We start from the raw sequence: 13,921 nt of genomic DNA, 5'->3' as shown, positions 1-13,921 counted from the left end.
ATTTCTACAGGTTCTTGGAGTTGGTTGTAGAGGGGTATAACCTACATAGAAAAGAGAGCTGTTCAATTATAGATTCCCAGGCGTGAGGGAGACCTTTGTAAAAAAAAAATTGTAAGGTGGTCTGCTGAAAATGTGGCGTCTTCCCCGGGGAGCACCTCACCTCCTGGCAGTGCGAGGCAGAAGCACCAGGTCCTGCCTGGGGAGGGCGCTCGGGTGACCATCTGGGTGGACATGGCTGCTGGTGGGATGTTGAGAAGAGCCCACTACCCGAGGCCCTCAGAGGACACATTTTATAAATATCCAGGCAGGCAGCCTCGCAAGACTCCTGGGCTTTACAAATGCATTTAGATTCCATGGTCGGCGAGACTGTATTCTGAGCATAGGCGGGAAAAAGGCGGCAGGAAACGGGAGGGCAGGGAGGGGTCTGGAAGCAGCCTTCTAAATTTAACATGCAGTTGCTTTTAGGCCGAGTGGATGAAAAATAAATTCCAGTGCTTAAAGCTCTTATCTTTGTTTACCATTTCCCCAAACAGTAAGTGACCTGGACTCTGGCTTTTAGACTGAATTATCAACCAAGATGCACACAGGAATGAGGGATGGGATGCTGAGGGCTGTGCCAGGGGGATAAAGAGAGCCAGCTGACCGCTCGCTCTCCACCTTCACGTGACATTTCCCCGGCCTGGCAGGGTGGCGGGGATCTGATGTCACAGGCTGTCCCTGGGTGGGCCAGGGCGCAGGCATGATGCATCCGACCATCCCAGACATGGAGGGCACAATGGTGTCATCCACCTCCTGTTGATGAGGGATCCATAAATATCCTACAGCGACCTTTGCCGATGCTCAATAACAGCTTTTGAAAATCTCCGGTGGGCATGGGGCTTGCCTGCTTTATTGTCACGTGCTGGTCATTTGAAAATTCTTCTGTATGTCCAGTCAAAATCTTTCTCTCTGGGACGTACCGTTGGGCCTGATTCCATCCTCAGCACCTACATCCTTTTCCTTTGTCACGTGCCTGCCACTCAGACAGGTGACAATGCCCTCATTTCTCCCCTTGGTTGGCTCTGTTCTCCTGAATTCGCTCAGTGTGACTCACAGAAGCATGTCAGTCCCGCCTCGCTCCCTCTGGCTCCATCCCTCTCTCCCTGCCCATCCCTTGACGCGATGGATGCTGGCTTTGGCCTCACCTCCCTCCTCCAGTTGACCGACGCAATGGCCTTTCCTGTCCCTCTGCCACCTTCCCCCAGGCAGCCCTCACGGTTCGGTGCTCAGCTCCGTGCTTTCCTCTCCTACCTCCATCCCAGAGCACTCGCGCATCTCTGTGGGCTGAACTGGACACCAGTCCCCGCTGGGGCCCCCAGCACCGGCCTGCCAAAGCCGAGCGCCTCCTGCAGGAGGGCAGCCTTACCCAGGTCGGTCCTGTCTCCGTCTTTCTTCCAGCCCCCCAGGGATGAAACCTGGGAATCGCTTTTAGGTCTTCATTCCCTGACCCCTTATATCCAGAGATTCACCTCGCCGGTGAGTCATCCTTTCTACCAATGACTCTGGATATTACTCAGAGAATTACCTTGGGAGCTTTTACAACCACACTAATTCCTGTGCCCCGTCCAGACCAATTAAAACGGAATATTTCTAAGTGGGGCCCAAGCATCAGCAGGGAACAGCCGAGAAGGAGACCCACGGCTTGCATTGCTCCCCTCTTTCAACCCCTTTTCCCGTTCTGACAGCTGACAGGTCATCAGACCTCATCACTTTTGCCTGGACTCCTGCTGTCATCTCCTGCTTTATTGCCCTATTCCCCCAACTCTTCCAAATATCCCTCCATGTCAATATCAGATCACAAAATACCATTTTCAGTATGTTACCTCTACTTATCAAAAACCTTCAGTGGCTCCCTCTTACCAAAATAACAAATCTTTGAACAAGTAGATGGTTTCCCGAACACATAATAAGTTGTAGGTATGGGACTGTATCTTATCGCCCCTTTCCCTTTTTTCCTCTCCCCCAACACTCGGCTAAGTGCCTGTCAGGTACTTGACGTCTATCTGAGGAGTGAACAAAAAATATTTATCTGCAAATTAATGCCATACACTCTCTCTCCAGTGCAGAAAACGGGCTGGGTGCTTTAACTATCGTTTACTTAGGGGCTTATTTCTTTAAACATCACATATAATCAACTGTGGACGATCCATGTTAGTGGAGAGAACCGAATCCTAAATATTACAAGACAGCAGATAATTCAAAAACTCGAATCTAGTTGATTTGGGAACGTGTTTTATGCTTATGAGGGCTTATGTCTGGTAACTGAGACAATTTTAAAAGTAGGTAATTAGATGTGTCTTATTTGTTCCTATCACCAACACCCCCCCCCACCCCACCATACACACTATAGGAATACATAACGCAGCTCCCAAAATAACACACTATTTTTTCTCTCAACCTTTTCCTGAAATAGAGATGGTGGTTACATTCCAGCACACTGGAGGCGGCGGGCAGAGGGAAGAAGGGAGGAACCCACAATGACAGTAAATAGAGGGGACAGGGGTGTCAACGAGCTGCCTTTCAACTAATTCACCGTTAAAATTTAGGCAGTACACACACCAGTTTGTAAACTGTTCACAGTATCTACTAAAGCTGACCACACACATCCCCTGTGACCCAGCAATTCCACTCCTAGGTACATACCCAACAGAAATGTGACTTACATTCACTGAAAGCCATATACAAGAATATCCCGCTTTATTCATAATGGCCCCCAAACTGGGGACAAAGCAAATGTCCATCCACAGCTGGAAGTACGAACAGATGTGGAATGGACACACTGCAACTCACACCACACCACCGATGAGTCTCAAAGACACAGCAGTGAACACAAGAAAGCAGGTGCAAAAGCCATCGTACTGGATGTTCCATTTACGTAAAGCTTTTTAAAAGGCAAGATAACCTCTTGTGTTAGAAGTCAGGATAATGGTTACTTTTGGGGGGCTATGACCGGAAGGGGTCATGGGGGCACTTCTGAGGGCTGGAAATATTTTGCGTCTTGATCTGGATGCTGGTGACACAGGTGTGCTTTGTGAAAATTCACTGAGCGCTACACTTTTGTTTGTGTTCTATTTTTCTGTGTGCATGTTATTCTTCCAGAAAATGTACAGAGGAAAGTAAGGGAGGAATGAAGGGAGGGTAGAGGGGGGATAAAAGGAGAGAGGGAGGGCGGTTTAGGCAGCAACGCATGATGGAAAATCCTTGGAATCTGAAGATCTGGGTTTGGTTCTGACTCTGCCATGTACTAGCTGTGTGACCTTGGACGAGCCACTAACCTCTCTGAGTCTGTTTTCTTCATCTATAAAATAGGCAACAAAAATGCCCTACCTGCTTCACAGTGCAGTTATGAGGACCAAATGGTATAAGGGATGTAAAAATCCTTCAGAAGGCAGTACAGTACTGCAGGAGGGGAAGTCCCATTGTTATCATAGATCTCTGCAGACAGGAATTCCTGCATCAACAAAGCTGAACCCAGGGCCGTTGGCGGGGAGGGCTGACACCGTGGTGTGTGTGTGTGTGTTTCATGTTCTTTCATTACATCTCCTCGCCTAATCCCTTAATGGCCTGGGCCTCAGAGTACAAGAGCACCTGGAATAATCCCTGTGTTTATGTGATGTGGGTTCTGTCTCATTCCTTTGAAAGTGGATATAAATAGATGCCATACACACTCTCCTAATTACCTTTTCTAAGGTAGGGATGCCCGTCTACATCTAAATCTGCCACATTCTTTAGACCAGCACACAGGACTGTCTGGGCATTGGCTAGGCAAGCCAGCCATGCTGAGAGAAAGGAACCCGCTGCATGCCATCCTTCTTGGGACGCCCCACCCCACCCCCTTCCCCCACTGCTTCTTGCTCCAGGCCTGAAACAACTCACTCAGAACATCTATGGATGTCAAAGCTGAAGAGTCAGAGCTGGAAGGACCCCAGCACCCCAGTTTAAGAAATGGTCTGTGAAGAGCCCAGGCCCGGGGACTGCAGGCTTTTCTCCCGGGTCAGTGGGCAAAAGGGCAAAGCGAGAGTTGCCAGGTTTTCCACGGTAGGGTTTCATCTTATAGTCTATGTTCTCCAGAGAAGGAGTGCAAGTGGAAACCTCCATTTTTCCCGCGGCTGTCTTGCCACCGCTGTCCCTCGGCTGGAACCCCAAGTCTCATGGGGCTGCAAGTTCCCAGCTTCTAGTGGGCAGTTGAGGGCAGACATGACCCCGCCCACTGCATGCAACACCAAGTCCAGCACGTGCAGGTGAGCACTTAGCAATACTATCTGATACTGCTACTTCTTGGGAGGAACAAAACTGAGCCCCCCCCACCCACTTCTATTTTCTTTAGGAAAATAAGAAAATATTAATTTTTCTATTAGGTCCCTGAACCTCCAGGAAAAATCTTTTTGAAAGCAATGACATTTTAATTTTCTTTTTCTCATTTAGACTCCATACCAGCACACACCCAGTGTGAGGTGTACGTGTAGGTGTGAGTGACTCAGTGTGTGTGTGTGTCTGTGTGTAACTTGCAGAGAAAATGGTACACAAAAATCCAAATGTAGCAAAGTGAGATTAATAGGCAAGGGCAGTATTTCCTACTTAAAAGTATTTATCAGTAGATTTTTCCATAGAGTTCCCTTAACCATCAGGTTTAGCTGCTGCATTTAAATATTGGTTTATAGAGCCTAAACTAAATGATAGAAAGACTAAGAGACCAAGGAACTTAGAAACAAAATTAGCAGTGACTGCCCACTGAAAAATCAAATATAGATGAAAAAGTCTCCCTGAAAATTAAAGAACTCTGGATTGAGAACATAAACCACAAGGCAAAGATTCCGTTTGCTTTTTTTGCTTCTATTTTCCCCAATATTTAAGAGTTAGTCAGTATTTCCCAATATTAAATATTATTTTCAACCTTCTAAGAGTACAGTTACTTGTTTTACAGAATTGGTCCCAGCTGAAGTGAATTCTATAGGATTGTATAATTGCTTTCCTCCTTGACACATCCTTACAGGATAGTTTAAAATGTAGAAACAGAGGGCCTCATGATGAAATGTGCTCCCTGCCTCCAAATATGTCGGCTTCTATTTAAACATCTGGGGTGAGCTCACCAGCCTTTTCTTCCAAGGAAAAGCACTTTCTTGACTAAACTTCCCTTTCTTTCCCTTTTTCACTTCAAATAAATTCCACTCCCACCCCCATTTTTAAGTGTTAGTTTTGCTAGACGGCAAAGAAAAATATGCAGCACGCATACAGCACACCTACCTTTTCCATTTCATTTCTTGACGGCCACATCCCCCATCAGGTACCACGCGCCCTGCATTCACTCGCGTCTGCCCCGGCCCAGGTCGCCCTGCACAGAGGCCTTTCTCTCTCCTGCGCCTGGAGCGCTGCTCTCCATCCTCCAAGATGCCCCAGAACAGCAGCTCTCCCAGTCAGCCACCCTGACACAACCATTTTTAATTCTTTAACACATCTCATAGTCTTTACATGGGCTCTTCCACACACTATTGCTATTTCAATTTCTTTTTAACACCTTACATGTTTTTAAATTTGTATTTTCAAATTTTATTTTTTCAGAATAGCAATTAATAGTTATTCCAGTTAAACTGATTTTTCTAAAAGCATGAGGAAAATAATTTATATTTCTTCCACCAAGGAGAAAGTAACCACTAATACAGATTTAGTTCTACTATATAGGTATCTTTCTTTTTCTTTCTCAGATTACAAGATTACATCATTTTCTTTTTTAGCCTGCCGATGTAGTGGATTACGTTGATTGATTTTTGAAATAGCCTATCATAGCTAGAAGAAATCTCACTTGGCTATAGCACCTTAACTTTTCATGAAGGAAAACTTTAACCTGTACAAATTGTCAGAATAGCTGAGAACCTGTGTACCCATCACTCAGCTTCAACAAATGGCAGCTATGGCCCCTCCGGTTTCCCCACCCTCCCCCACTGCCATTGTTTAAAAAATCCCAGACATAGTATACATGTCATCTGCAAACATTTCAGTATATATCTCTAAAAGAAAAGGGCTCTTTTCTAAAACTTGACAACCAGGGGCTTCCCTGGTGGCGCAGTGGTTAAGAATCCGCCTGCCAATGCAGGGGACAGGGGCTCGAGCCCTGGTCCGGGAAGATCCCACATGCCGCGGAGCAACTAAGCCCGTACGCCACAGCTACTGAGCCTGCGCTCTAGAGCCCACGAGCCACAACTACTGAGCCCGCGTGCCACAACTACTGAAGCCTGCGCGCCTAGAGCCCGTGCTCCACAACAGGAGAAGCCACTGCAATGAGAAGCCCGCGCACCGCAACGAAGAGTAGCCCCCGCTCGCTGCAACTAGAGAAAGCCTGTGAGCTGCAACAAAGACCCAAAGCAGCCAAAAATAAATTTTAAAAATGTTTTAATGCTTTAAAAAAAGCAAAACAAAACAAAACAAAACATGACCACCATACTATCCTCACAGTAAAAACCGAATGAACCATAATTTCCTAAGTGCACCAAATATCCACTCAGGGTCCAAGGTCCCATGATTGAGTCATAATTCTGTTTTTAGATTGGGTTTGTTTGAACCAGCACCCAAACAAGCCCACCTACTTTTCACTGGCCTTTCTTATTCATCATAAATATCCCCGTTTAGACATCACTTCCTCCTGGCAGCTTCCCCGATCCCAAACGCCGGGATGTGTGTCCCTCGTCTGCTCCCCCACAGCACCTGTGCTCACCACTCTGTAACCTGCAGCCCTGGTTTGCATCCTGAGACAGACTGTAACCTATCCGAGAACACGTCGGTGCTAGCACAGCGCCTGGTCAACAGTAGGCACCAACTCTGCAATTGAATGAATAAGTAACAAATGAGCTCCCACACAGGACAGCTTCTCCCGCTCCCCCCAGAAGCCCCTTCTGTAACATGACCCACATTCAGTACAATGACTTGCTCAGAAGTCTGTTTCCCCACAGAGCAGAGGCTTACTCATTCTGGGATCCCAAACACCCAGCCCAGCACCTGACACCAGTGGGTGTTCACAGAGGGGTTGGCTTTTCTACTCCACATTCTATCTGTGTGACTTTGAGCTCACAGCCTCTCCTCTCTGGGTCTCACGTTGCTCATCTCTATAATGAAGAATCTGGATTCAAGATTTCCAAGGTCCTTTTGGGTTCAGTTTGTGATTCTGAGCAGGAGCCCAGCCTCGCAGGGAGTCTCCATTTGCCATACGCTTGCTGCCCTCTGCTGGCGGGATCGGTGCAGGACCCCCCCCCCCATCCCGCATTTTCCTGAAAGAACTATAGGTGGGCAAAAACAGGTCCCCAGGGGTGAACTGGTGTGTGAGTGAGTGGGGACTTGAATTGCATTGCCTCACCTGGATCTGGTTAAAACGTAGAGACCTGAGCCTTCCCCGACCCCATCCATCCACGCCTCCAGCAGAGAGGATCACTGGGGCAGGTCAGACAGACAGACTTATGCAGTGGTCTCACGCCCTTGGCTGCACAGAACTAGTACCCAGGCCCCCACCTTAGACCAACAATCAAACCCCCGGGGGGCAGGGCTCAAGCATCCTTATATATTAAAAGCCACCTGGTCACTTCTAATATTCGACCACATCAAGAACTGCTGGACCAGCACGCTGATGTTGACATGTGTATCTTGAGCCCAAAGCTAAGAAGTGGTGAAAAGCTCATCCGGGGAAAATAAATGAAGACTTGACTTTATAGTACATATTTCCCTTGGCCTAGCTTTAAAAGTTCTCTTTCAAGTACTGACAGCTTCCCAGCCAATTTTGTTTGAGGAACCAATACCATTGACTCATTAGGGATGCTACTCCCAGATCTGGTTTCTTTTTCTTTTTGAGATATATTGATAGTTCTATATTTTGGTGCACAGTACCACTGTTTTGTTTTGGTTTGTTTTTTTTACATTTCTGCATTTGTTAAGACTCCTTTGGTTGCAGGTAACAGAATTCAGCTGTCACTAAGTTAGGTCAAAAATGGGAACTTAGGGCTTCCCTGGTGGCGTGGTGGTTGAGAATCTGCCTGCCAATGCAGGGGACACGGGTTCGAGCCCTGGTTTGGGAAGATCCCACATGCTGCGGAGCAACTAGGCCCGTGCACCACAACTACTGAGCCTGCACGTCTGGAGCCTGTGCTCCCCAACAAGAGAGGCCACGACAGTGAGAGGCCTGCGCACCGCGATGAAGAGTGGCCCCCGCTCGCCGCAACTAGAGAAAGCCCTCACACAGAAACGAAGACCCAACACACCCAAAAATAAATAAATTTTATAAAAAATAAAAAAGGGAACTTACTGGAAGGGTACTGAGATGCCACCCACAGGGCTACTTGCCAGGAGTAGATGGCAATCAGGACACCAGGAAACGGTCTCTGTCTTTTGCCTCTGCTTCTCCACACATCTAACTCATTGCTTCTTTCTCATGGCAAACGTGCTTTCTGCTCATTAATCCACAAGGCAGAACATGGCCACCAACAGATCATAACTCACCCGTGTTCAGCTTCCACCTGCTGGAGAAAAACTCCTTTTTCCTCTGTCTCAGGTCCAAATGCCCAGGCTGGTGCCCTCACATCAGAGGCCCACTCTTGGTCCAATCAACCGTGGCCTGCAGGGCTGACTATATAATTTGTCGGACCTGAGGCAAAATGAAAAAAGCAGGGGAAAGTGCCATTAACAGTACATATAAAAGTTCTTCCTATCTTCTTTCATCTCTCAAATTATCACAGTGGTTTTTTTAATATTCTATTTAATACCAGTCTAAGTAAAGAAAACTCTAAATTTTACATTATTAGCATGAATTTTACCACTCATCTCTGGATCATGCAACGCCACAGTTTTAAATGTTACCATCAGAGCATTTAACGCACATGCAGAATCACTGAATTACATAATTTGTATTTCGTGACTCACAGGCCAGAAGAGACGAAGACAAACCAAACTATTGATGACTGGGGGGATGAGAGGGTGCACCAGGCTTCCCCAGGGGGGCTCGCCCTGGGGGGTGGGGACACGGGATGGGCTGGGAGAGTCAGGCCCTCACCGGTACCCAGGAGCCCTGCCCTCTCCTGCCAGCCACCAGGCCCATGAACCCTGGGGCAGGGTCTAGGAAAGTGGAGCCAGGCGTCCTCCCTCCCCACAGGCCCAGCCCCCAACCCACAGTAGGCTGTGACCCTCAGAGATCTTTAAACCTCTGTGCCAGGACACGTGTTGTACCTGGACCAGGGGTGGGCAGAGGCTTGCCCGGGCCGACACAGCCATGGTGCTTCCAGCCCGGGGCAGGGACGGTTGACATGTGCCCACCCCGAGATGCTTCAGGGTGAATGCACCCCATTCCTACCCTCTCTGTGCCTGAGCCCAGGCCTCTGCCGGGGCTGGAGGGCAACAGTGGTCAAAGGGCAAAGCGGAGACGGGCGGCCGGGCTGGGCCCCAGGCACCGGGGCAAGACAGCAGGCAGCTGAGAACCCACCCTGGGGAGGCGGCCAAGGTGGGACCACTCGTGGGCGAGGCTCAAGCCCCCAGCGCATGCTCCATGGTCCCCTCAGACTCTCCTCCCAAAACACAAATTCAAAGATAATGACGATTAAGAATCTCCAGATGGCAACCCACAGAGCATTAAACCCCAAAGCACAGGGCCCCTCTCCTTGGCCACGTGTTTATCGGGCCCGCCCTCGTGGCCTGGGATGGAGGTGGAAGTGTAGGGTCGAGAGATAACCTTCTAAAGAAACAGTTCCCAGAAGTGAAGACGGAGAATGTTGGAAAAGCCAGCTGTTTTCGTTTATGCCCTTCAAATTCATAAACATTAGACTGCACATGTTCTCTGCAACTGGACTTTTTTTACTCGGTATTTTATGCACATCATTAATGGCCACACTTCATTGATGGCTAGACTCTAATAGATTAGCTAAGATATTTACCAGGGACATCAAGCCTCCACGTGTCCTGGCCCCATCACTCTCCCCTCTGCCCCTCCTGTCCCCGCATAAAACACTGTGTATTTTATGCACATCACTAATGGCCACTGGAATAGAGCCTACGCAGGGCAGCCCTGTGGCAGCTACTGCAGGGCCCGCAGGATGGACTTGCCCCCAAGTGCTGCCCCCTGCTGTCCTGAGAGGGGAGGACAGAAGCAAGCCGACCTCCCAAACTGAAGACTCCTCTTTGATTAGCATCAACTGATTTAGAAAGCTGAGGCTGTCACCTATGAGGCAGGTAACTTCACTCAAGCTCTGCTGGGAGTGGGGAGAGAGGACAGGAGGATCTGGGGGAAATCCTTCCTTGGGGAAACTAGCAGAGCAGCTAATAAACTTCTATGACCCCACCCTAACTCATCCCACTCACATGGGAGCCCACATCCAGCTTCTCAGCCTCTCGCCAATTCACCGTCACCTGCTCCTCGGGCCACGGGCTGAGGGCCAGAGAGTGACAGGGTCACCCCAGTGAAAGTCGTCGAGGGGATGCTAGGGTTCCCCGACACGGGGTGCTGCAGCTGTGCTTCTCCACACCTTCCTCCCTAGCATGGAATCAACATTTACCAGCTGTTTACAATCTGATGAGTGAAAACCAAATCTCATGGTTTTAATTTGTATTTTTCATCATATTTGTTCTGTCTTTTGCCTCCTTATTTCCTTTGACCACTTTTCTGATGAGTTTCTTTTCTTACTGATTTATTGTAGCTCTTTGGGTTTTTGTTACCATCGATCCTTTCTAGATGTGGCGATTTTTGTTGTTGTTGTTGTTGCTATTTTACTATTGGTCTTTTAACTTTATGATGTGCCCATTACTACCATGTGACAACCTCTCTGAGCCTCAGTTTCATCATCTAAGAGATGGGAGAACAGCTGTTCCATTGGTTTGCTGGAGCATTAAATTAAGTGTCAACAAAAATAATCAATAAACAGGGCCATTCCTGGTGGTCCAGTGGTTAAGACTCCACGCTTCCACTACAGGGGGTGCGGGTTTGATCCCTGGTCAGGGAACTAAGATCCCGCATGCCATGTGGCACAGCCAAAAAATGTAAATTAAAAAAAAAGAAAATAATCAATAAACAATCAATAATGAGAACAGAAAAGAGTTTTATTTGAGCCAAACTGAGAACTAGCCTGGAAGCCCACTTCCCAGATTACTCTGAGAAACTGTTCTGGAGAAGTAGGATTTTCAGCCCAGTTTTATATCTTGTCAGAACAAGGAACATTAAACGGGTCAGGGTTACATTTCTTCAAGGATAAAAAAAACCCAAAAAACAGACCAGCAGGTACACAGCAAATCAACATGGCCTTGGCACCTGGGAAGGGAGACTTATCATTGAAGAAGTACAAGCATTGGCGTCCCAGGAAGAGAGGCATTTAATCTCTATTTTTAACATGGACATTCTTTACTTCTGGTCAATGTGCCCTTTCCTTTAATAATTAAAGCAGATGTACAATGTATGTTTGGTAAGCCACAAACAGGCTATTTTAGTTAGCATAAAATTCAAGTTAACTCACGTATAAGCCAGATTGGCTTTCCTATATCTCAATATGTAAAAATTTCTTTCCTCATAAGGGAGTGTGTACAATATGTAGCCTGCCAGATCTTCAGCTCTCAATAAATGCTAGCAGTGCAGCTGCTGCCATTGCTTTATTACAAACTTCTCTGACACTCAAAGGCCCCGCAGTCCCAGGCCTGGCCTGCTCATCTTCAGTGATGGACAGCACTGTGAAACAAGCACAACAGAACATGCAGAATATTCTGTAGAGTGCTAATCTAATGCAATTTGCGTAGTATCACTTTTCATCTTGTGGGTTTCCATTTAAGTCTTTGCAAACATTGGAGCTGGGACTCTAAAGTTAGCGGAAAAGACAGAACACTGTGTGACTCGGTCTAACTCAACATTCTTTGTCACCACCCTTCCATCAGCCGGCCCCTGAGTACTGCAGCCTCCAGAAAGGCCTGCCCTACCTGGACATGGTGATTGCAGAGACCTTGAGGATGTACCCACCGGCTTTCAGGTAAGCCTCTACCCTAAGGCCCCTGCACCCCAGGACCCCTTCAGCATCACTGTTTGGAGTCCTTGTTAGTCCTCAGTCTGTCACCACCTGGGTTATGAAGAATGTTGGACCCAAGCTCCTGGAGGTCGAGGTCTGAAACTTGGGTTTTTTAATCCCCTGGGGCACTGGACGCCAAGCCTAACATAGGGTCACCATAGCAGTAAATGTCCAGCCTATATTCCTATATGTTAACCATGTTTTCAAAGTGTCATTGGGGGGCTTCCCTGGTGGCGCAGTGGTTAAGAATCTGCCTGCTAATGCAGGGGACACGGGTTCGAGCCCTGGTCTGGGAAGATCCCACATGCCGCAGAGCAACTAGGCCCGTGAGCCACAACTACTGAGCCTGCGCATCTGGAGCCTGTGCTCCGCAACAAGAGAGGTCGCGATAGTGAGAGGCCCGCGCATCGCGATGAAGAGTGGCCCCCGCTTGCCACAACTAGAGAAAGCCCTCGCACAGAAATGAAGACCCAACGCAGCCAAAAATAAATTAATTAATTAATTTAAAAAAAATTGTGTTAGCATACAGTATTTGTTTAAAAAAAAAAAAAGGGTCATTGGTCTTTTCTTAACATGACCTTCCTCCCCAACCCAAGCCAATCTCTTTGACCTCCTAGCCCTTAGATGGCTTTTGCTGTTCCCCTGGTCTGTTCATTCATTCATTCATTCACCAACTATTTACTGAGCATCTGCTCTGTGCCCTGCACTGGGAAATCAGCCAAAACAGATAAAATGCCAGCCCTTGGAGCTGATGTTCCAGGGGGAACTTCCAAGGCCTGGGACGCTCCTTCTTATTCTCCAGCACTCCACACCCGTCCCATCCTCAGAGCTCCGATCCAAGACTCACCACTCCAGGAAACCTGGCCAGCCTCACCCGTTCCCTGCTTCTCCTCCACCAGCACTTTGCACGCTAACTCTACTTCATATTATATTTTTGGATAATTCTCAGCTGCTCTGCAACATTTCACCAGTGTGCAGTCATCCAGTCACACCAACCTGTAAGTGCCTTGAGAGCAGGAACCAGGTCTTCTGCTTCTTTCAAATTCCCCCAAAACAAGATGTTACCGAACCAGGCTCGTTCGCCCCATGCACAGCAAGCCAAGTGCTGAGATGCTGAGGTTGTCAGCAGAGAAGAGATACATTCACAAGGCAGCCAAGCGTGGGGACAGGAGAACAAATCTCAAATCTACCTCCCCAATGGCAAGGAGCTCGGGGTATTTATGGGATAAAGCTGCGGCGTGGTGGGCCCTGGGAGCATGGGAAAAGGTAATGATTGGAGATAAGAAAAAGGTGAGGCAATCATAGTTCTGCGCAGGTGCAGCTAAGCTACAGGCTTCTCCACGGGACCCAAGTTCAGAAAACGTCTGCGTTATCGTGTTCCGAGGATGGAGTTTTGGGCGCTCTGACGTCAAGAGGTCACCAAGTGAACACTCGCGCATGCCCAGTTGGAGGGTCGGGGGTCTTAATCAGTCTTGACTGGCTCAAGCTCCAACTAGACACAGCTGACTCCAAGCTCCTGAAAAACAACTTGGGCAAACATCTTCTTGTTTAAGCTACGTGACGCTTGCTGGACATGCAGCTTTTTCTGTAGCAACAATTAAAGCGAGCTTGATCAATGAAGGCAAGTTTAATGGGTCTAACTGATGATTACCCTTGGTTTCAGAGGCATCCCATGGAGCACAGGGTCTTCACTTAGGTCCCCAGGCCCTTAGAGAGTGAAACATTGCCAGATTTCAGGTTCTAGAAACAGAAGCGACACGAAGCATTTAACTGTATATCATAAATTCCACTCTGCATCTCTATGAAGTAATGTACCACATAAACCATATGGAGATAACTTTTGCCATTTTAAAAAGAGAAAATGTGGATGA

At 47.8% G+C, this 13,921-nt stretch overlaps 1 protein-coding gene and 1 long non-coding RNA gene across 3 annotated transcripts in view; one reads left to right on the top strand and one right to left on the bottom strand.

Annotated features, from left to right (window-relative positions):
- The window catches only part of LOC132371749 (uncharacterized), a 129,242-nt gene extending 120,676 nt beyond the window's left edge, over positions 1-8,566 (bottom strand). The window contains exon 1 of the long non-coding RNA XR_009504942.1: positions 8,518-8,566. This is a non-coding gene — a long non-coding RNA (uncharacterized LOC132371749). The remainder of the gene's footprint in view (positions 1-8,517) is intronic.
- Positions 1-13,921, top strand: part of TBXAS1 (thromboxane A synthase 1) — a 150,040-nt gene that overhangs the window by 128,206 nt on the left and 7,913 nt on the right. For both annotated transcript variants that reach the window (XM_059933233.1, XM_059933232.1), the window contains one exon: positions 11,923-12,014. In XM_059933233.1, coding sequence (XP_059789216.1) covers positions 11,923-12,014 — 92 coding nt within the window. The remainder of the gene's footprint in view (positions 1-11,922; positions 12,015-13,921) is intronic.

Source organism: Balaenoptera ricei, chromosome 9, assembly GCF_028023285.1.
Source record: "Balaenoptera ricei isolate mBalRic1 chromosome 9, mBalRic1.hap2, whole genome shotgun sequence".
Classification (NCBI taxonomy): domain Eukaryota; kingdom Metazoa; phylum Chordata; class Mammalia; order Artiodactyla; family Balaenopteridae; genus Balaenoptera; species Balaenoptera ricei.
The sequence above is the reverse complement of the archived record's forward strand: the minus strand, read 5'-3'. Positions and strand labels throughout refer to the sequence as shown.